At 38.5% G+C, this 17,457-nt stretch overlaps 2 protein-coding genes across 3 annotated transcripts in view; both read right to left on the bottom strand.

Moving 5' to 3' along the window:
- grik1a (glutamate receptor, ionotropic, kainate 1a) overlaps nucleotides 1-6,042 on the bottom strand; it is a 62,761-nt gene extending 56,719 nt beyond the window's left edge. Inside the window, exons 1-2 of one of the 2 annotated variants that reach the window (XM_016240554.1) lie at nucleotides 5,563-6,042; nucleotides 5,384-5,472 (exon numbers count right to left, since the gene is read on the bottom strand). In XM_016240554.1, coding sequence (XP_016096040.1) covers nucleotides 5,384-5,468 — 85 coding nt within the window. In that variant the 5' untranslated portion in view covers nucleotides 5,469-5,472; nucleotides 5,563-6,042. Of the gene's footprint in view, nucleotides 1-5,383 lie in introns of both variants that reach the window. The other variant, XM_016240555.1, reaches the window with a different exon arrangement.
- Nucleotides 6,043-8,872: 2,830 nt separating this feature from the next.
- Nucleotides 8,873-17,457, bottom strand: part of tiam1a (TIAM Rac1 associated GEF 1a) — a 61,814-nt gene continuing 53,229 nt past the window's right edge. Inside the window, exons 21-27 of the mRNA XM_016240556.1 lie at nucleotides 17,069-17,187; nucleotides 16,782-16,890; nucleotides 16,337-16,395; nucleotides 15,845-15,941; nucleotides 15,371-15,458; nucleotides 14,776-14,948; nucleotides 8,873-10,583 (exon numbers count right to left, since the gene is read on the bottom strand). Of these exons, the coding sequence (XP_016096042.1) occupies nucleotides 10,075-10,583; nucleotides 14,776-14,948; nucleotides 15,371-15,458; nucleotides 15,845-15,941; nucleotides 16,337-16,395; nucleotides 16,782-16,890; nucleotides 17,069-17,187 (1,154 nt within the window). The 3' untranslated portion in view covers nucleotides 8,873-10,074. The remainder of the gene's footprint in view (nucleotides 10,584-14,775; nucleotides 14,949-15,370; nucleotides 15,459-15,844; nucleotides 15,942-16,336; nucleotides 16,396-16,781; nucleotides 16,891-17,068; nucleotides 17,188-17,457) is intronic.

Raw genomic sequence — 17,457 nt, forward strand, 5'->3', positions numbered from 1 at the left:
AGATTTCCTTATTTAAGAATATTCTCAGATAAATTCACATTAAATGGTTAAATTCCTAATAGGAGTTTACATTCAACACACATTTGACAATAAAGAATTTTCAAGAGAATACATTATGGTAAGGAAACAAATTGTCTTCACAACCTTAATTTAGGGTTGTGCCGGTAGACGATAGTATCGTGTATTGACGATAGTCAGAGATATCGCCTGTGGCTGATTTCTTTGACGACAGCAAGATTATTATTATTATTCGTCAAAAATATAGGCACCTATCTTTAGTGATGCAGCGCGGAGAGCCTCTTCAGAAACTGGTGAGTAGCCGTGATCAGCTCGTAAATAAGTTGTAAGAGATTTATTCATGATACAGTGTAGGTAGCTTCACTGATTATAACGGGAGTGTTTTTAAAGAGCATATAATACTCGTGCTAGACTGAAGTCAGTTATGATGTTCTTTGGTAATGTAAATATTCTTTGCTCGTTTCTGTTTGAATAACTGCTCGTCGTCAAACATTTCAAGAACATTCTTCTTCTCCTGAAAGATTCGCGCACGTCTCTGTCTCCTCAGCGCCATCACAAGCCCCTACTGGCAACTCCTAACCACTTGAGAGACCTCACGAGCTGTCTTAAATAACTGGGAGAGTAAGAGTGATTCTTAGCTTTAAGAAATTTGATAACTTGCTTTTATACTTAAGTTTGAAAGTAGGAGTAAATTTACTGTCACGCGACTCTGTTCCCCTTTCGGGCTCTGTCTTTACATTTATTTTGAAAGATGAAGCTCGCGATTATGGTAAGGGGCGTTACATTTCCGACAAGTGCTTGCGGTGTCCGACAATGCACTGGGTCAGCTGGCCAATCAGAGCAGACTGCGCTTGTGGAAGAAGGGACTTTGTAGAAAACTAAGCATTTGAGAGAGGCGGGGCATAGAGGACCTATAATAATGTACAGTATTTGAAAAATAATGTGTTTTTTTTACATTAAAGCATGTCAACATATTCTGTTACACCAAATACACAAAATAATGATCTTTAAAAAAGCATCATATGACCCCTTAAAGACTAAAATGGCACTTTGAGAAGCTTGATAAATACGGGCCCAGGTTCACCATAGCCGTACAGACTTTTAGGGAAATTCTGCTGACGGTCAAAGAGCAGTGCCATTTCACAGTGCTGAACATACATCTGAGGCCACATGGATCCAAATCTAAAAGGATTAATTTCCCCTCATAGCCTGTGAAATACTTCCACCAGCACTGCACATTCTCTCAGTCAACATTGTGATACTTCCAGAGCCCAGAGATTATTTTAAACCACTCTCAGGAATGAGCTGATACAGCTCTATATCACAACAAAATATTCTCTAAGATTTTAAAAACAGTAATTTTGTATAAAAAAAATAATTATAAGATTTATAGAGCTATTAAACAAGAACGCATGTGGTAATGGTCTTGCCTAACAGTTGGACCAAAGCCCGACACTAACAAAATTGCTGCCATACGGTCACAAAATCTGTGCTAGTAACCAGTGGGATGATAAATGGTATCAGCAGACATCCTATATAGGACACATTTATGATTAAATTTTCGGGGTAGACGAGTAAACAAATTTTGTTTTTTTCCTTCATGCTGAAACTTTTAGATGACTGTATCGAACCACTTACTTGCATTGGCATTGTCTTGGACTCACTGGCATCACGTAAACACAGTTTACAGTTACCGTGCTATTGTAGAAATGTGATCATTAATTAAAGCCACGATAAAGCCATTATTTATTTAGTATTTGAAAGTATCTGATCTGATAATATAGGGGTTAGATAAATAAAGCAAATATTCAGCTTGTCATTTGTTCTCAAAAAAATTGCGGCTGCCATACTCCATGTAAATTAAAACTGCTTTTATTATGTCACTGCATACACACAAAAAAATTGGTTCTTCAGCAGTTCTTTGGAGTGGTTAATATAGCACCACTCCCATTCAAAGAACCCGTAGGGTTAGTTCACCCAAAAATGAAAATTCTGTCATTAATTACTCAACCTGTCATTCCAAACCCATAAGATCTTTGTTCTTCTTCAGAAAACAAATTTAGATTTTAGATTAAAACAAATTATACAAAATTTTACAAATGATAAAAATTTTACAAAAAGTATTCTCATAGCTTATAAAATTACGGTTGAACCACTGATGTCACATGGACTATTTTAACGATGTCCTTACTACCTTTCTGGACCTTGAACGTGATAGTTGCGTTGCTGTCTATGCAGGGTCAGAAAGCCCTCGGATTTCAATAAAAATATATTAATTTGTGTTCCGAAGATGAATGAAGGTCTTACGGGTTTAGAACAACATAAGGGTGAGTAACTAATGACAGAATTTTCAGTTTTGGGTGAACTATGCTTTAAAGCCCCAGCTAATATGTGACCCTGGACCACAAAACCAGTCATAAGTAGCACTGGTATTTTTTTAGCAATGGCCAACAATATATTGTATGGCTAAAAATTATTGATTTTTCTTTTATTTCCAAAAATCATTAGGATATTAAGTAAAGATCATGTTCCATGAAGATATTTTGTAAATTTACAACCGGAAATATATCAAAACTTAATTTTTGATTAGTAATATGCATGGCTAAGGACTTCATTTGGACAACTTTAAAGGCGATTTTCTCCATTTTTTTTTTTTCACCCTCAGATTCCAGATTTCAAATATTTGTATTTCGGCCAAATATTGTCCTATCCTAACAAACCATACATCAATGGAAAGCATATTTATTCAGTTTTCAGATGTTGTAAAAAGTTACCCTTTTGACTGGTTTTGTGGTCCAGGTCACATATAGTTCTGCAAAGGTTCTCTAACTCTCTGGACTTTCTGACCTCAGAAAAGCATAAAAGTGATTCAAAACAGCTTTTGCTATTGTAGTAAATTTCCCTTCATAACAAACATATAAGTGTGGGTTCCTCTTATGGTTCTACATGGCACCATTTGACAAAAGTGATTTGTAGCACCTATAAAGGTGGTTTCCCTATGATTACAAGCCAATGAACCACTTTTAGTGTTATTTAGCACCATTTTGTGTGTTTTAGAGTGTGATATAAGGATTTGTTTTTAAATAAAGTTCTATATTTTTAAAAATGCAATATTCATTTCTTAGATAAATTTGTGAAATTATGGAAAATTTCTATGCAGTTACCAAAAAGTATGGGTTACCTAGATAAAGCAAATAGTATTCAGCTGGTCCTGAGATCTCAAAATGGTGGCTGCTACGCGACGGACCCACTACATGTAAGTTAAAACAACACCTATTACATCTCTGATATGGATATATTGTCATATCGGATTATCATAAAGTTATTTGATAAATGTATCATATTTATAAAAATGTAGGCTAATATTCCACTAATCCACTTCATCTGTGATAAAGTATGCAAACATGACACAAACATCACTATGGGAAGCAGAAAGTATCCAACTTGATGTCTCAGTTTTCAACTCCTCCTTCAACTGCAAATGGCAAATCTAACTAATTGGTTACATCCAGCTGCAGCCGAAGTCGAACACACTTAAAGCAAGTAGTATTCAGCTGGTCATGTGATCTCAAAGTGGTGGGTGCCTTGGGACAAACCTGCTCAAACTATTTTAAAACAGTAACAAGAGGTGCTTCAGTCGTAACTAACGTTAACACGGCTGTCATATGTTTTTATGAAAATGTGGACCTTTTTGAATTCTCAGAAATGATGGAAATTGAAAGTGTAAAACCAGAAATGCATCCGAACCATTGTTTTAGATTTGTTACATCCCTCAAAATGGTCTATACAATTAATTTAGAGTCATTGAAAATTCAAATGAATAATTTTAAAGAGCAAACCTTGCAAATCTGGTTTTGTTCTGTATCATTCAACATCTATTTTTACTTCACACTTTGCCCATAATCTGTGAAAAAGAAGCACCGTACCCTGTCGAGCAATGTTGACGTGAATATTTGTGAAAAGCTGAGGAATGTCAGTGTATCCATTACAACTCACTATTATGCAAACTAAGCCTACCATCACTCCATGTCTCCAGCAACTTATGCTTTAGATGCCAATCATAACATTCAGATGACAGATGGCAGTTGGGTGCACCTATATTTTCAAGAGCACACAGGGACAGTCTCCTGTATCTCCAGCCTGATTTACAATGTCCTACCAAATCCATGTGTATGTGTAAGGGTGTGAGTTTATCTAATAAAACGATTCATTGCTCCAACGCACATCCATCTTAAAGACAGATCACTGTGTGTTCAAGATGACAGAACATCTGTAAACCAGATAAACTCTGACAAATGTCTCCGATAAAGAGGGTCCAAACATGGTGTGGGTGAAACAAGTCCCCTCAGGGAGAGAATTGATCAAATAACTGTGGAATCAATATAGGGCAGTCAGATGGTTACATCTGGGGCTAAAATACTCTTTCATTCTGTTCTATACACAAGTCCTAGGAAAAATGACCCACATCAAGAGTAGATCTATACAGTAAACTTAAATGTAGATAATTTCAATGTCTAGTTTATTTATGGATGGCTGATCCATATGAACTATTATTTATACTATTAGTATTTCACAATCCATCCCACTGAAGCAATATGCCAAGCTTTCTGTTTCAACTGAAGTCCCATTTGGAGAGGAACATCAAATCAGTCTTGGGTAGGAAAGAGGATTAATGTAGGTTGTTAAAACTGCTTTGGGGATTTACAGTGATGGCAAAGTCAGACAGCAGCAATCATCAGACCCTACTGTCCTCTATGTGACTACAGGACGCTTTATCTCAATAACACACAGAGGAGAGCCAGTGATCAAATCTCTCAAATCTCATTTCAGTGGTGATGATGCTGATGATTTAATATTAAACGAGGAATGCATTTATGGGTTGTTTACTTTCAAGATGACCTGCCAACTACACTTCTTATGTAAAGAAAGGTCAACCCATTACAAACCCCTGGGCCAATCCAAGGTCAACCCATTACAAACAATAATGCACCAAAGTAATGACCAAAGTAACTGATTCTTTGTTAATGATTTCATCCCATTTTGAGAAAGTTTTCACCATTAGTTAGACTTCTGTAACAAAATAGATTATTATAGTAGCTATATCAATGACAATGCTGATAATGTAAGTGAATATGCAGACCATATTCTACATGGATATGCAGATACGACAAATAAACGGAATGCATTTAGAGGTCATAAAAACATCAGATAGATGGCTTTTTTTTAAACAAGCAATAACACTTCAAGTCGCATAAAGAGCGGTGACGTGACAACAAAGACACTCGATGCTGAACAAACACTGAAAGTTTATGAATTAACAATAATTGCAGGTGACAATGACGAGTCATGATAAACAATCACTTACCAATTCGTATGACCTGCTGGTCACCAAGGTAAAACTTTGACATCAAGTAAAAAAGGGAAAATAACAGTTTTCTGCGCTTCTCCATGGCTCTGTAATCAAAAGAGGTAACAAATAATAAACTTCATGTCATAAAACTGGATTTAAGGAACCATAGCGCGCGCTCATCAACTTCCATTCACCTCCCATCGCGCGCAATGGAAACAGCTCCTCGAAATAGCCGGTTATTGCCTCAAAAACAACACGTTATCATCCTTTCCCCGAAAATCCACGATGTAACGCACTCTTCAAGATATTTCAGGTAGGATTTTGTGCTGATACCCTTTGTTCATCGCCTCAAATACTTGTAGCACTCCGCACGCGCACGGCGAGGATAGTAAAGAGCGCGTGCCACTGACAGACTCATGATCCAGACGCAGGATTAAAACCCAATCTGCTAAACGTCTGGCTTTCTTCAAGACGTTATCTTCATTTTTAAGTTCACACAGATTGAAGATAAATTTTTCAGGGTCTTACATTTTGTTTAGTGCTCTATTTCTATTGTTCTTTTTCAAACCAGCCACATATTTAGTGACAATCCGTTTTAGGCAGACTGAGCTGAATCGTGTCATAGAAAGTAAGGTAATTGCTCATAATTAGTTAATGCTCAAAATATTTGCGTGCACGGGGCAGTCCACAGAAATAGCGATGTCTTGTTCGCACGAAATGTTCTTTTGAGCCGATTCTTGATTGATTGATTCCTCGGCTGCAAAATAACTTTTTTTTAGCAAAAAGATGGAATCTATTGGTAACTCATAGCCTATTAGTGTTTATTATTACTAAAATACCGTGAAAAGCAGCATTTATCACAAATCAAACATAATAATTCTTAAAACTCTTTTAAGTGATGACTCGGTTGAATTTGGTCTCGTTTGTGGGAAAGAACCGATTCGATAAATTGAATCGGACCAACGAACGCCACAGTGAATTAAAAAGCTTGCTTTTTTTTTTGCCAAATGGCGGCACACAACGCCACTTGTTGGACAAATCTTATAACAGCAAAGGAAGAAGCAATGATCATAAATAATATACTTATAAAATAAATATAAAATATTTATTTGACTAAATTAAACACCTTAATGTGATGCAAAATCATCAGCTGTAGCACATATTGAAATATCCCTTCAGTTTTTATTTTCCTTATTTATAAGTGAATTGAAAAAGACAACACTGTTACCAACTTAACCATTTTTACAAGAGAGTCTAGGCTGGCTGAGCTGAACAGTGTGTCCAAACTGATGTCACTATGGCTGGAGCACTCAGCGATGCTTGTTTCTTCTCCTGCGCTGATGAAGGGCCCAGAGAACAGCACTGCAACAACCCGGCTGTGCATAGCAAACACGAGGCCAGCCAGCCTACAAACAGAGCCTCCCCCATGTGGAACTGAATGGAGCTCAGACCACGATCGGCATGGAAGATGCCGAGTGCCATCCAGGACACAGGGATGAGAGTAGTGAGTGAAGCGAGCAGGTGCAAACAGGCTGCTCCAATCAGGCAGCGCCTGGCACTGTTGGGACGGGTGCACTGAATGCTCATGAGCGAACTGATCCATGCAGCTGCAGCCAGAACCAAAGAGAGAGAGTTACAAAGTAACGAGCTGACCACGGGGCTGGATCTAAATAGGCTTTGCACAGTAATGAACTGGCATCATGGATAAAAGAACATTTAGTCCAAAGTCCTTCATATTCTGTCCATGATTCAGAGCGTACTGTGAGTTTCCACCTTGGTAACCCTGTGATTACAGAGAAAGCCGTAATAAGCACAAATCATAGCTACTATAGCGACACATAGGATTCTTGCTTTCCTCAGTCTGATGAATGTTTCATCAGTTCGATTCAGCTACTCATCCATGATTTCTTCTTCTCAAAGCTCTTTTTCAACCCTCTGTTGATGGTGTCTGCAAGTGGCAAAGCTAATATTGATGATCAACTGTGGCTGGTAGGAGAGAAGTAAAGACGAATTTCAGTTTCAATCCTGGAGCATTTCAAATAATGCATGGTCACATCTTCACCTGAGTGCATTTATTGACATGTTTATGATTTATTATTCATTAAATCGACTAGTCAGCAGGCAGAAGTGTGCGGAAAAAGAATAAAAATGTTTTAAGAGGTGAAAAAAGTCACAATCCATAAAGCAGATCGACCACAAAAAAAATGTCACAACCCATAATAAAACAGTTCAATGATCAGGAAATACAACTACTGAGTCATAACTATGCAATTCCAGCGCATTCAATAGATTAGCTTATTAAGTCATTTAAAACTCACTGTACTTACATGACGGTGGATAACATTTCTCCAAGACACTGCATGGAATCAGAGCAGGACTGATAAGGGCTCTGGGAGTGTTAGAACGTTTTTATTAAGTATAAATTTCCAAAATTGATGTGGGACAACTGTCCCTTAGTTTGTCGTTTTGGTAACATTCTTCTTCCCTCAGGCTCTCATGGTCTGACAGCTACCTGAAATAGAAATGCGATGTGCTATTTAGCAAATGGAACATCCTATTTATTTTTCATTCAATGGCAGAGAACTGGTTATGAGTGTTGTATTTACTGTAAACACTGTAAATGGTGTTTCATTTTCTAAATCAAAATTGGTTTCTCAACAGCAGAGCAGAAAATGATGTTCTGGTGCACTTGATTTTTAAACGGCTGCCTAATGGATCTATATGAACTTGAAAATATGTTCAAAATATATAGTACATGTCAATAATGTTGAGAACTGTTTTATACGTCTAATGCACACATATAAATGCATTGTATAAAATTATTCATTTAAATATTAGTATATGTAGATATATGTAAGAATTAATATTGGATCCCTGAAATGTAGACATTTTAGAAACTAGCATAAAATGTGGAAAAACTGAATTTTATGCAACAAAAAGAGCATCTGATGATTCAAACTGTTCTTGATTTAACAATGCATCAAGAGCAGGAACTACTAATAGCAACTACTTTGCTTGAACGCACAAGGACAAAAACAACCCGCAGGAGAGGAGAAAATGCAGGCACTGGCTCAATGACCATTAAATATGACTCATTTGTACACTTCTGTGGGTGGAAAATGCAGAAAATATATTGTCGGCGTTGTGTTTTGTGGTTAATAAAGTCATTAATGATGTATTTTTATATAGACAAAAAAACGCCAGTTTGGTGCAGCGCTTCACTGCCACCTTGTGCTTACACCCGATATGACAAGGACATTTTCATAGACATTCCAGGGTGGTATCAAAATCTGAGTGAGATTATGATTCCCCTGCTTCTATTTTTGAGGGTTAAGATTAGGTGTGGGGGTGGGTTTTAGTTATGGGGACCAATCAGGTAGCAGCATCCGCACTGAATAAACTAATCAGAAGCAGGAGTCAAATTTTTACATTAAGATTTCTGTACAACACCTTTTTTTCTTTCAGAGTCATCATAATCTGCTGAATTTATTTTTAATAAGACAAGTCACTGTGTTTAAAAATCACACCAAACTTTATTTAAAACACAGCTAACCGGTGCCGCGTTGACAAAGAACAGAGCACGTACAAAGTTATTAGGATAAAACTGCAAATATAAATTAGGAAAATTTATTTTAGGTTAATAATTATTTCCACAGTATGAACATACACTCTCAAAAATGCAGAGGGTAAAAGCAAGGAGTTTTTACACTTTTGTCTTAAATACAGTCAGTTCCACTAAAAAGGATCCATGGCTGAAGGTGCAGTGATTGTTTTTCACGTGGAAGGGCATCTCTTATTTTAAAATACATGTGCAGGGTGTAACGTGTGCATCTTTATCTTGGTACAAAATACCACAAGACCAAACTCTTCAAAAATCTCATTCTCACCGAGACTAATTCAGTATTAACAGGACAAATCTGCTACATTTCATCACTTTGTAAGGGTGCTTTGAATTAAAATACCTTATTTATGCACCTAAAAGTCTGGCTGTTGAATTCACAAGCACACCAAAGCCCACCTAGCGAGGATTATGGGTAGTTTGATTTCCTAACAAATAAACGAAATTACATTATTGCAGTTCATTCTACCATATTCAAGTAGAACATTATTTCTCTGTGTGTGCATGTTTTGTACAGTGATTGTTAATACTGGGTTGCTGGTGACCTATGAGCAAAAGGGAACAAAGACAGAAAGCAAGGAACTGTTGGGTTTGTAACAGGAATGGCATTAAACAGCTAGCCGAACTGTCATGACATTTTCAGGGAACGTTGCCGCGCTCGACAAAAATCACCTGCGTGTAGTAGCCATTACGAAGAACTAGCGAGGTTATACGAAGCATCAAGTCACAAATCCCTGAATAAAAATGAGGACATGAACCACAACTGAACAGATCGACCACAATCTTGTGTTTCAAACAAAAAGATCAACTGAAAGAACATGTTGAGCTGCCTGTCTGTCAGTATGAAGCCTCTATAAATACATTGGCTGTACAGTTATACTTAAATGGCAGGAAGTCTGCATTGATATTAGGGTGGAGTGGCTTGAAACATCAAGAAGCTTTTCTATGGTGCAAGTTCTTCAGTTCTGGCTTTCAGTAGGATTGTCAGTGCATCATGTCCGTGAAGACTAGGACTCAGTAGATTTCTACCTTACTCTCACTCAAGTCTATAAAACAAAACATCACAGCTCGCACATTCCCTCTACGCTCAGAAGATGTCACTGTTGCAGCTGTTTTTAAAATCGTCCCTGCGAACCCAAATAACCTCGGAGTCCCTCTCAGAAGCGGCTCCCTCAACCGCGCACTGCTTTCTCAGGAGGGTCAGCTTCAGGGGGGCGTGGGATTTCGGAGGTTTGTCATCCGAAAGTCCGTTGTCTTCATCTCCTTCTACTGAGAGGGCCTCTAAAGACTCCTCCAGACTCGGCTCAGAGGAAGGGCCCCGGACAGATTGGCAGTACTCATCGTCGTCGCTGAGGATGTCCGTCTCCTTCACGTCGTCCTGGTTTTCATAGTGCTGCAGGTCGAACTGATCCTCCACCCAGCGGTCTGTGTCTCGGATGGGCTGCTGGGGTTTCTGGAGCGAAGACAGCGGGGGCTCTGTCGGGGAGATGGGTGAGAGCTCTTGGGACGAGCCGTCGTCGAAAACCACACTCGTGTCTATGGTGAAACGATTACGGATCAGCTTCCGGCGGCCGAGGGTTCGAGATGGGGCTGAAACTGGAAGAGAAGAAAGCATGAATGCTAAATATCGTTTTTGAAACAGCAGACGGTTTTCTACTTTAGGAAAGAAAGCAGCAATATCGTCTGGTGGACACTAGAATTTAAATTTACGTAATAATCAGCTCACCCTAAAGCCTGAAACAAAAAGGCGTTAATCATGTTAATGAGAGTAAGAGGAAAGAGACACAGTGGGAGAGTTAGCAGGAATATAGGGAGAGGAGCAGAGAGAAGGGGAGTGTTGCAGAAAAAAGTCATCAAGGTTCAATTTGCATCAGATGTCCCCAACATACCCGCTCTGTTCATTGTGGGTCGTGAACCCTTTAGCGCACAAAGCCGCTTCCCTCCGAAGGGAATATACTGCTGATTTGGAGGCAAACTCTCAGTCTTCATTAACTGACGGCGTTGTTTGTCCCTCAGGATAGAATGAATGGTCTTCAGGAAGTCTTTTTTACTCTCTGGAGAGCTAAAAATATAAAAAATAAAAAGCATTCAATATTATTTTGTGTGTAGAGTTACTATGCAAAAATACTATTTTAGAAGAGTTGAAATAGTTTTCAAAGAAGTGTTTGCTTTTGCAAGATGTGTGTGACGTTTTGCATGTGTGTGTTGTGTGTAGAGTTTTGAAAAATGGAGCCAAAAAAAACTTTTGAAGACAAAAAAAAATAAAAAATGTAACCATGGTTTTGCTACACTAACCATAGTTTAACCATGGTATTTGCAGTAAAACTGTGGTTATACAAATGGTAATCAATATGCCAAAAAACATTACTACTACATTTTTACTATAATAAAACTCTGGTTAATTTTCGTAAGGGATTTCATCCAAAAAAAGTTTGAGAATTATAAAAGAAAAGTAGATGCGTGACATTCTGGACCTCATCTCACCTGCAGCAGATGTGGAAGGTCCTCTCGGGTCTCCCTTCAGATTCTGACATTCTGACCTCAAGCTCACACATTGCAGACCCCTCTGAATCTGAAATGAAAGAAACGCCAGGTTAACAGTATGCTGGTAAGCTGGTAAAAGGAAACTCTGTAAAGTACAAAACCTCCCAGATCAGCACAGGGTTAATGAACTTCATGGAAGACACAGACCATGGGACAATGAACAAAAGTGCAGACCCCAAGTTCCTGTAGGATGACCTTTTAACCCCTAACCATCAACAGGGAATATCAACATTCTGGCCTGAGCCAGTTGAGCCAAAGCAAACTTTACTGTGATCATCAAGTGTCATCAGGGCACATGGGATGTAAAATGCATTACTCGCATTATCAAAGTTAATCTAAAGCATGTAGTTAATATACCACACTAGTCTCAATAGGTCTGTGGGAAAAGAATGAGACTAGTAGACCAATACTTACTAGGGAGGTTGCGAACTTGGAGAGTGTCTGTAGAGATCATGTGTCTAAACCGAAAAGGGTCTCTCTCATCAAGGATTGATGCTCTGTGAGATCCACCCTGAGACAAAATAACAGCAAAAAAATGTGTTGGGGGGCTTTGTGAGGATCGAGAAAACATTTCAAATTGATCTTTATTGGCATCCACCACCTGACACACTGAAAACAGGACGTTAGGGAAGTAATGTATTCTCTACGTCACATAGTTTTATAATATCGCAAACAAGTGAAAGGTCTCAGTGTCAATTGTCACAGAGTTTTGTTGACCATGTGAAATAAGCCGAAGAGACGACAGAAATTAATCAAGTACAAGAGAAGGGAATCCTCACTTCACATTCACAATGTGCCCTTCAATAAAACCCAAAAACTACACCTCTTAAAAAAGCGCTAGTCTGCAAGCACTTAGAGCCTATCAGACCTCTATTAATGAATAATGAAGAAAGGGAAAAAGCACTTACGTTTTTTTTCTTGTGCTTGGAGCAGTCCTTATACACAAAAACAACTGCTGTTCTGAAAACTGATGGGGGAAAAAAAATGAAATAAAACATTAAGACACACAAAACATTCACAATAGAGATGCTTGGGGCTCTTTTCAGAAGAGTTGGAGTAAAAACGTGACCCGGTGAAATACTGCCAACTTCAATGGCAAACTGACCCATTTTTAAAGCATCTGAAGAGTTTCTTCAAAAATGTCTTAGCCGAGGGGAAAAAAAGCTGTGTGTATAAATGCAACTTTAATGTCTTAAGAGCCAAGGAGGCTCCTCTAATGCCATTGTGCCCAAAGATAAAGCTAAAGATACAGATCAGCCTTTACTGATGCAGGGAACCATTACTGTAGGAAACAGACTAATGAATAAGAGAACAGGATTCTATTTCGGGAAGAAGCATTTTACAAACACTCACCGAACGCAGCCAGCTCTGGGTCCCTCTTCCCCTTCATGAGAGAAGAGGGTGGGTTGATCCAGACCACAGTGTCATGCAACAAGAGGTCGCCCATTGACAGGTCAGCAACCTGGAATAGGAGTAAACAATGTTGTAAAACCAAATCCATTCACTTTTTTAGATGTTAGAAGACATCAGTGCACACATCATGGCATTTGATGGTGGCATTACAATATTGGTTTCAAGTAGTATCAATGAATGCAAATTTTAGAGTTACAAAGACCTAAGAGAGACTAGTGGAACAGTACCTCTTTCTTGTCAGAGCTCTGCTCGCTGATGAGTTGGTCAAACACGGCTCCATACTCCTCATGAATCTTCTGCATTTCATTTATGTGACTGGCCACTTTGTTCATGGCTTTCATTGCAACTACAAAAACATAAGAGACTTAATAAACTGCAACTAAAGAATTAAGAGTTTTTTTAGCCATTTGGAGCATTCCGCCTTTAGAATTACCCCCACTAGAATTGTGTTACTGTAGCTTTAAGAATGTGTGCAAATGACCTATTCTGATTAGGGCTGCATGATTTAGGGGGGAAATGTGATTGTGATTTTTCTGAAAAAATATAATTATTATAATTTTAGAGTACATTTGTACAATTACGATACTAATATTTATGGGTGTCTTAAGTACTGCATTTTCAAACATTTAACCAAGCTATTTAATTTGGAGGAAAACCGCAAGGACCCTTAAAGCTTCTGACAACGCTTCTCATTACAAGTTTAGGAAGATGTTTGATGGTGTTCTCAAATGCATAAGTCACCCAAATTCAGAGCACCTCAGTTCATTTTGCATCTACTCTGAGACACTGAAAACACTGGGTTATGAGCTACTCTGGTGTAAATCAACACAGTGATGTGCTTCACTCCGAAACACGCAGCACACATTTAACTAAATTGTGATTTGATAAAAGTGCACTAAGCCATATTGCGATTTCAGTCTTATTTTGATTAATCATTTTACAGGTAATAACTACTATAGTTTACTCCGACTACGCTTTGATAAACAGTCTGAATGAACTGCAAGGCCAAACAAATTTCAAAAGAGCAAGCAAAATTCTGTTTTTAAACGTTTTCAAAACCTGCTCATCTAGCTCAGAAGAGGAGCTGCATCATATTACACTACAAATAGATCCACCCATGGCCTAAGATTATGCTCAATTAGTATCTAAATCGCCATATTTACCATCCAGATGGTAATGTTCCTCGCTGTCAGGGTTGGTAAGGGAGTGAAGCTCCCTCAGGAGTAGTGGGTATTTTAAGACTCTCTGAATGGGTTTGATCAGGTAGGACTCCAGCGTGGAAGAGTGCTGTTGCCTGGGGTTCCTCTCAGCCAGGAATGCCTTGAACTCCGGGTCTGTTTTAGCTGCACCAAAAGTGTGGAGGAGAAGTTATGGGATGGCACAGGAATTTCAAATCAGTTGTAAACTAGACTTTAACTTGGACAGGGGTCTTAACTTGATATAAAGACAATTACATTTGAGTAAATCAACTTTCTCAACTGCAAGAATGTCGGGCTCACATTTTAGATGAAAGTTTATACTCCAACACATTTATCCATAGAAATTTCAGTCAATCAAGTTAAAACTTGATCCTCTCTTCCCACAGGAAACATCTTCATTCACATACATCAGCGGAATAGCTTTGGTGCCTTGGGAAATGACCATTTTTCACAGTAGACCCCTAAAAAGGGTCATTATTCCTCAGTAAAATGCTTTGGGGTACATCATTTGCTTGTGAGGGAGTAAAAACACCCCTCTAGTTTTGAATAAACTATGAAAACTGGCCTTTGGCAAAGGGGAGTGTTGCAGAAAAAAGTCAATGTTCAATTTGCATCAGATGTCCCCAACATACCCGCTCTGTTCATTGTGGGTCGTGAACCCTTTAGCGCACAAAGCCGCTTCCCTCCGAAGGGAATATACTGCTGATTTGGAGGCAAACTCTCAGTCTTCATTAACTGACGGCGTTGTTTGTCCCTCAGGATAGAATGAATGGTCTTCAGGAAGTCTTTTTTACTCTCTGGAGAGCTAAAAATATAAAAAATAAAAAGCATTCAATATTATTTTGTGTGTAGAGTTACTATGCAAAAATACTATTTTAGAAGAGTTGAAATAGTTTTCAAAGAAGTGTTTGCTTTTGCAAGATGTGTGTGACGTTTTGCATGTGTGTGTTGTGTGTAGAGTTTTGAAAAATGGAGCCAAAAAAAACTTTTGAAGACAAAAAAAAATAAAAAATGTAACCATGGTTTTGCTACACTAACCATAGTTTAACCATGGTATTTGCAGTAAAACTGTGGTTATACAAATGGTAATCAATATGCCAAAAAACATTACTACTACATTTTTACTATAATAAAACTCTGGTTAATTTTCGTAAGGGATTTCATCCAAAAAAAGTTTGAGAATTATAAAAGAAAAGTAGATGCGTGACATTCTGGACCTCATCTCACCTGCAGCAGATGTGGAAGGTCCTCTCGGGTCTCCCTTCAGATTCTGACCTCATGTGAACAAGCTCACACATTGCAGACCCCTCTGAATCTGAAATGAAAGAAACGCCAGGTTAACAGTATGCTGGTAAAAGGTCTGTGGGAAACTCTGTAAAGTACAAAACCTCCCAGATCAGCACAGGGTTAATGAACTTCATGGAAGACACAGACCATGGGACAATGAACAAAAGTGCAGACCCCAAGTTCCTGTAGGATGACCTTTTAACCCCTAACCATCAACAGGGAATATCAACATTCTGGCCTGAGCCAGTTGAGCCAAAGCAAACTTTACTGTGATCATCAAGTGTCATCAGGGCACATGGGATGTAAAATGCATTACTCGCATTATCAAAGTTAATCTAAAGCATGTAGTTAATATACCACACTAGTCTCAATAGGTCTGTGGGAAAAGAATGAGACTAGTAGACCAATACTTACTAGGGAGGTTGCGAACTTGGAGAGTGTCTGTAGAGATCATGTGTCTAAACCGAAAAGGGTCTCTCTCATCAAGGATTGATGCTCTGTGAGATCCACCCTGAGACAAAATAACAGCAAAAAAATGTGTTGGGGGGCTTTGTGAGGATCGAGAAAACATTTCAAATTGATCTTTATTGGCATCCACCACCTGACACACTGAAAACAGGACGTTAGGGAAGTAATGTATTCTCTACGTCACATAGTTTTATAATATCGCAAACAAGTGAAAGGTCTCAGTGTCAATTGTCACAGAGTTTTGTTGACCATGTGAAATAAGCCGAAGAGACGACATAAATTAATCAAGTACAAGAGAAGGGAATCCTCACTTCACATTCACAATGTGCCCTTCAATAAAACCCAAAAACTACACCTCTTAAAAGCGCTAGTCTGCAAGCACTTAGAGCCTATCAGACCTCTATTAATGAATAATGAAGAAAGGGAAAAAGCACTTACGTTTTTTTTCTTGTGCTTGGAGCAGTCCTTATACACAAAAACAACTGCTGTTCTGAAAACTGATGGGGGAAAAAAAATGAAATAAAACATTAAGACACACAAAACATTCACAATAGAGATGCTTGGGGCTCTTTTCAGAAGAGTTGGAGTAAAAACGTGACCCGGTGAAATACTGCCAACTTCAATGGCAAACTGACCCATTTTTAAAGCATCTGAAGAGTTTCTTCAAAAATGTCTTAGCCGAGGGGAAAAAAAGCTGTGTGTATAAATGCAACTTTAATGTCTTAAGAGCCAAGGAGGCTCCTCTAATGCCATTGTGCCCAAAGATAAAGCTAAAGATACAGATCAGCCTTTACTGATGCAGGGAACCATTACTGTAGGAAACAGACTAATGAATAAGAGAACAGGATTCTATTTCGGGAAGAAGCATTTTACAAACACTCACCGAACGCAGCCAGCTCTGGGTCCCTCTTCCCCTTCATGAGAGAAGAGGGTGGGTTGATCCAGACCACAGTGTCATGCAACAAGAGGTCGCCCATTGACAGGTCAGCAACCTGGAATAGGAGTAAACAATGTTGTAAAACCAAATCCATTCACTTTTTTAGATGTTAGAAGACATCAGTGCACACATCATGGCATTTGATGGTGGCATTACAATATTGGTTTCAAGTAGTATCAATGAATGCAAATTTTAGAGTTACAAAGACCTAAGAGAGACTAGTGGAACAGTACCTCTTTCTTGTCAGAGCTCTGCTCGCTGATGAGTTGGTCAAACACGGCTCCATACTCCTCATGAATCTTCTGCATTTCATTTATGTGACTGGCCACTTTGTTCATGGCTTTCATTGCAACTACAAAAACATAAGAGACTTAATAAACTGCAACTAAAGAATTAAGAGTTTTTTTAGCCATTTGGAGCATTCCGCCTTTAGAATTACCCCCACTAGAATTGTGTTACTGTAGCTTTAAGAATGTGTGCAAATGACCTATTCTGATTAGGGCTGCATGATTTAGGGGGGGAAATGTGATTGTGATTTTTCTGAAAAAATATAATTATTATAATTTTAGAGTACATTTGTACAATTACGATACTAATATTTATGGGTGTCTTAAGTACTGCA

This window comes from Sinocyclocheilus grahami, unplaced genomic scaffold (assembly GCF_001515645.1).
Source record: "Sinocyclocheilus grahami isolate Dianchi unplaced genomic scaffold, SAMN03320097.WGS_v1.1 scaffold593.1, whole genome shotgun sequence".
Lineage (NCBI taxonomy): Eukaryota > Metazoa > Chordata > Actinopteri > Cypriniformes > Cyprinidae > Sinocyclocheilus > Sinocyclocheilus grahami.